The sequence below is a fragment of the Triticum urartu genome, chromosome 7A, assembly GCF_056163025.1.
Source record: "Triticum urartu cultivar PI428250 chromosome 7A, HENAU_Tu73, whole genome shotgun sequence".
Classification (NCBI taxonomy): Eukaryota; Viridiplantae; Streptophyta; class Magnoliopsida; order Poales; family Poaceae; genus Triticum; species Triticum urartu.
Genome location: NC_141879.1, coordinates 87,266,522 through 87,272,416, shown reverse-complemented (window position 1 = coordinate 87,272,416; position 5,895 = coordinate 87,266,522). Strand labels below are relative to the sequence as shown.

At 42.9% G+C, this 5,895-nt stretch overlaps 1 protein-coding gene across 1 annotated transcript; it reads right to left on the bottom strand.

Annotated features, from left to right (window-relative positions):
* Window positions 1–556: 556 nt before the first annotated feature.
* Window positions 557–4,403, bottom strand: LOC125521367 (protein CHAPERONE-LIKE PROTEIN OF POR1, chloroplastic). Its single transcript, XM_048686428.2, has 5 exons — window positions 4,226–4,403; window positions 3,988–4,124; window positions 1,678–2,060; window positions 1,157–1,233; window positions 557–1,062 (listed from the first exon to the last, which is right to left on the bottom strand). Exons 1-5 carry the CDS (start codon window positions 4,300–4,302, stop codon window positions 912–914), a joined length of 825 nt encoding a protein of 274 aa, XP_048542385.2. The 5' UTR covers window positions 4,303–4,403; the 3' UTR covers window positions 557–911.
* Window positions 4,404–5,895: the final 1,492 nt, after the last annotated feature.

Below are 5,895 nucleotides of genomic sequence, written 5' to 3'. Positions count from 1 at the left end.
TTTCTTTTTTGTGTCTCTTTTTTATCCTTAGCATCTAGCCAAGTTTCGATGGGCTGAAATAATGAAATTCAAGGCTACGCGCCTTTGGTTGATTGTGATTTCAAGCATAAAGTTGTTTGCGTTGTTACTTATTTGTTGTTGAAAGGCGCGCTGTCGAACTGAATCTGTCAGTATGAGTGTTTTTTTTTTGAACTTTAGAAACCATAGGGGTGCACCTCAAAGTCTTAATATGTGAGCTTATATAACCATAACTGTTTGCTAAAGCACAATATCAGGGCCGAGCTTCAGAGTGTGAATCAGCCAGTGTTTTACGCTGTTGCTTTTGGACTGCATAAGTTTGGGCAGGCTCCTTGACGTTTTGTTGTGAAACTTTTTTTCTCTACTGTGGCACAGCAAAGATATCCGACAAGCATCACATATTCATAGTACATGAGAAACCAAAACGTCGGCTCCAAACAGCAGCTGATGGAAATCACCGCGTTATCCGCGGGGATGTGATTAGTAGCAAAGTAAAAACATTTCGATGCAACTGCACTGCAACACAGGTGAACAAATCTCACAACAAACACACGGTGGATGCCCGCCCGTGAAATCACAAGCACAAACAAGCGATAAGCACATCTGCAGCTGTTTATTATAGTTACAACGGTAGCATGCCCAAGCACTCTAGAACTAGCAGCAGCTTGCAGAAACTGCCTACAAAACAATACAATACAATACAATACAATACTGATCAATATAAGCTCGCTTAGACTAGAGATAACAACAACACCTCATGGGATCTGAACAATAGTGGGCCAAGTTTCGGCTTGTCAAAAGGTCATCTTCTATACCCACGGGTCAAAAGGGAGTTGCAACGTCGGCAACAGAAAATCTCGCAGAAACAACAACGGTTTCAAGTGTCACAGATTTCACTTGACGAGAGTGCAACCCAAGAATAGAAATACATAAGCGACCAGCGAAGTAAGGAGCTCCAGACACCAAGTACGCGGGAAAATAAATGCCGGGATCACTGGGACTACCAGCGAACCTACTATCCAGCCACCCGCAAAGAGTCCAAGCCTGCAAGTACGGAGGAGGATTAAAAGCCCTATACGTGTGCGACTGATAACGACCAAGGGAGTACTCGTATGTTGCTATGCAGGTGCTAACTAACCCTGTGGCAGACGCCCTGGCAAGGTTTTTCATCTTGTCGTTGAGAAAGTATATGCATGACACGAGTGCCAGTGCAAGCTGCAAGAGAAAACCATCAATGTTAAAAAGATTGTTAGAACCAGCAAGACCTATAATTGGTATAATAGGAGGCTTAATCTATCTTATAGGTAGGTCAAGTGTTCTTAAAACAAAACTCGAAGTGCACACTTCGGAGCACGGTCTTCCATTAGGTCCTTTACGGACGACGAAAGCCCCTTGGCTATACTCTACTCTTCGCCTCCGGCTGTTCTGTGCTTTTCTTTTGGCTCGGCGGAGCTGAGCTGGGTTCCATTACACTCTGTAGGAAATGCATAGACAGTCCACGCAGCAAACCGAGGATATTTTCTGCCTAATGGTTCCAATCCCCAGCCGCAAGAGAAATAAACAACAGTCTTAGGCTGTAAGTAATCTCTAACAGGTTCAATGCTTAGGAAAAAAGGATTATTGAATCAGTTGTGAGAATCATTAAAAGCATATATATACCTGGAAGGTAGGTCCAGTCTCAGCAGAAGTTGCGATGCTCCACCCAGCAATAAATCCAAAAAGAGCAAATCTTTTTGACACAACATCCATCGATGGCACCTCAAAGTGTCCAAGCAGTGACTTAACCCATGATGGGGATTCTTCCACTTGCTTAATTAATTTCCTTTTCAGGTTGATTTTGGACTTCTTACGGTGTGAGTAGCTCTTCATCATTATCTTATCATAGGCACCTTCAATTGCCTCTTCGTTTTCTTCATACCCAGCGTATTGTTGAAGGAGGAAGTTTCTTGCACTATTGATCTCTTCTTCAGATGCATCATGGTCAACACCAAGAAGCTTGTAAGGATCCCATGTTTTTTGTCTTGGGAATACAGGGACATGCTCTACAAAGAAAAAAAATCATGAAGTGACATAAGAGCAGTGAGCAAGAAAAGTATTCAGCACCCAAGGAAATGATAAAAGGCACGAGTTCCAGGTTCATTCACGACAAGTTACGCTATACTTTGACAATTCAATCTCTACCACTAGCAATTGGGCAAAAGACAGGCTTCAATTGCAAAATTTGCAAATAATAATTCATCAAGAGTCTGCTGCAGCTAAATAAATGAAATGACCATTTAATTTCTTGTTTTAACCACTGGTTCAGCAATACATAACACATAATGATAAACAAATCTAGGGCAGCCCGGTGCACGTAGCTCCCGCTTGAGCAAGGTCCGGGGAAGGGTCTGGCCACTTTGGGTCTATAGTACGCAGCCTTTTAATGATAAACAAATCTACTCCCTCCGTCCCATAATATAAGAGCGTTTTTGACACAACGCTCTTATATTATGGGACGGAGGGAGTAGAAGACAAAAATAATTTACAAATCCACTTTACTATCTGTGGTTCTTGAAACGCAGAATGATTAAAAATTAAAGGAAATTATATTCAAAGTCACAATATTTAGAAAAAAAACAAACAAGACCAGCCAGGAGCCCTTGGCATTGGCGGCATCTTTTTTTGATAGAAGAAACAACCTGGGCGCCTTGTGGAGTCCGATACTCGATAACTCGAACATGCACCTGCACAGCTTATCAACAGAGTGACGGCTCTGTTCTCAATGTCTCACAATATGAAAAGTGGATTTCGTACCTAGAATCGACCTATGTTTATCTCGGTAGGTCAACGAAGCTAGGCAATAGCTTTTCGCAACCAGTTTCTGGATACATAGCAAGGACCGAATTAAGCAGATATGCCTGGTTTATGCCCAATACAGACAGGGAATATGTGTTGATTAATTTCACCGGACAGGACTGCTTGTTTCTATGACACTTTTAATTATCTCACAAACAAAATGGCAAAAAGGTACTATTTGATTCTCCCAAACCTTGCTTACAAATAAGAAAACTCGTCTGGTTAATGGCATTTGATTCCAGATATGCAGGTCAAGAACAGATACCGCAAACAATTAAGAGCAGCATGGCAACTTCCAAGCTGAGACTCAGCGGTACTGTAAATTAATACGGCAAACATGGAAGTGACTTCCTATTGCATCAATCACCCTTGGTACTGCCGCTTGCACGGATTGCTTCTACTACTTGTTTTAGTACTGAAATCTCCGTATTTGGGAGCCATACACCATTTGTAAGGGAAGGACCGCCCATTAGGTCCCATTATTCAAACTTGCACGCAGTCCTGTATTCCCATATACCGTCTATCCTGAAGGCCAGGATTCTGATTTCCACATCATTTTCCATCATTCAAAAAAATGCAAATTTCTTTCGCGCGTGAACTATGAAGTATGAACACACGGAATTGTTCTTTTTAACCACGGTAAGCCGATAACTAGCATTAGCGAATGAACTGAAACATTTGTACCACCAAACCATATTATTATTATCGCATTTGCTATTTAACAGCGATGGCCGGGGGGTGGCGGCTGCGCTAGGCGGTTAGGCAGGCGTCGGAGGGCAGAAGGCAGTTAGGCAGGGCGGGTGGGAGAAAGAAGAAGGCTACGAGGGGGAGGGATTCCAGTAAAACTGAATTTGTTTTCAGTTAATAACTGAAGCATATACAGGTGCTCCTTAATATTATCTCAAATTTTAGCCTTGGCCTAGTAACTGATTCCACTTATCTTGGCACTGCCAAAAAATTTATAATCTGATCTGAAAATTTTGCCCTTGCCTGAAGGGGGTAAATCTGCAAAGGTACCCTCTCCAGCCTAGCTTACAAAGCAATCGGCCAGGGGGGTTTGTTACCTTGCCACGGGTAAAGTAACACGAACATGGTAAACCAACATGAGGTGGAGCAAGGGGCCGGGGTTGTTACCACTGCCGGCGCCGGCGCCGGTACCGACGGGTAGGCTCGCGGAGCAACAGGCGCGCCGCAGCCGCAGCCGCGGGAGCGGGAGCGACACGCCTCGTCGTGCTAGCAGCAGCACGCCATCATCCGGGTCCGGCCCGCCGCTGCGGAATTCCTCCACCAACCACATGCAGATGCAGGGGTCAAAAAGGCAGAGATGGAGCCATGGAATTGAGGCGAGAGGAATCGAGTGGCGGATACGTACGCGTAGTGGTAAGGCCTTGGGAGCCGCCGGACGAGAAGGGACGCCTGGCTCTGGCTCAAGGCGACGGCGGCCTGCATCGCCGACGGATGGATAGAGCAAGGCGGCGGAGACGACGACGTAGGTGGTGGGTTGGGTTGCCCGTGTTACTTTACGGGCCAGGCCGGTCTCACCTCGTGGGCTGCCGCCGACTGGCGGGCCATCACGGCATCCCCACCAAGTTTGACTCAAAAATAATTCATCTAAAAAAAGTTGACTCAAATAATAATCCAAAATAAATATACCAACGGTCACTGAAGTCGAGTCCGAAGCACGAAACAGTACTTGTACTAAAACATACCTGTGATTGAGTTGGTGAGGTGGACAGTGGTATCCCTAACCCATCAAGGTTCAAATCCTGATGCTCGCATTATTCCTGGATTTATTTCAGGATTTCCGACGATGCGCTGTCAGTGAGAGGAGACGTTTTCATTGACGACGAGGCGCCTACAGTGACTTCGTAAATCTTAAGATAATATGATGGCTCAGTCACTCGGAGGTGCTCCTAGAAGGTAGGGTGTGCGTGTGTACGTTCATAGAAGTGAGTATATGTACATGTATATGAGCGCTTGTATCTGTACTGATGCTAAAAATAATAACATAAGACGACGTGACGTGATTGTACGATCAGTGTTGCCGAAACGACTTCCTAGCGATCGGCCGCTACAACGGGCGATCTAGTCCAGCACAACTAATCAGCCGACAAGTCTTTTCATCAAGTCCCACCGGGTGAGACTTCCAGCGCACACACATGCAAAGGCTAGGCAAGGCAAGAGGGAGGCGGCCCCACCCAAATCAACACTAATCATCGCCCCCCTGTTTTTTAGGGGGCCCGCCTCTAATTAACCACCCCTAATTAATCCACGTTTATACTTTGGTTCTTTTTGTTTTTTTTATTTTCTTCATAATCCTCGGTTTTCTTTGCTTTTCTTGTTTGTTTCTTCGTGGGTATTAACCGGTTTCCTTTTTTGCACATGTCTACCTTTTGTGAGTACACAATGTGCATTCTTAGCGTACACGCGAAACATTTTGTTTTTCTACACTTTGAACATTTTCAAGTAGATGATGTACATTTTTTAAATACATGTTTTGAACACCTTTTTGGATAGACGGTAATATTTTTCAAATACATACTGTATATTGTTTTAGTGTCAATAAGAATTTTTATAAACTACACAAACATTTTTTTACTGGAAATAAGCATTTTTTAAACCTACAGGAACATTCATATACATTGTATATACATTTTTTTAAATGTGACGCATGTTTTTTTGAATTGCTTGAATTTTTGCTCTAAAATGCTGCGTACATTTTTTAGTGGCACGAAACAATTTTTTTTCACATTACGAAAACATTGCTTTTACATTGTTTTTTTTTGCAAATGTCACAAACACATTTTTTAAACTCATGGGTGTATTTTTAAAAGTACTCAAACATTTTTCACATTGCGTAAACATTTTTAAACGTGCCAGACTTGTTAAATCACAAACATTTTTCGTACACATGATTAACATTTTTATATACACGTTTAACACTTGCAAATGCATGATTAACATATTTCAAAAAAATGTAAAGTGTTTTTTCGTACACATATTTACAATTTTTTGAAATATAAACAATAGGAAAAAAGCCAT

Bases quoted from the DNA above. Each gene is read 5' to 3' on its own strand.
- LOC125521367 (XM_048686428.2), bottom strand. From the start codon at position 4,302: ATGCAGGCCGCCGTCGCCTTGAGCCAGAGCCAGGCGTCCCTTCTCGTC. The intron at 2,061-3,987 runs GTAACAACCCCG...TTTTCTTTGTAG, and splicing joins CGGCGCCGGCGCCGGCAGTG to AGCATGTCCCTGTATTCCCA. The intron at 1,234-1,677 runs GTATATATATGC...TTTCTCTTGCAG, and splicing joins AGACTGGACCTACCTTCCAG to CTTGCACTGGCACTCGTGTC.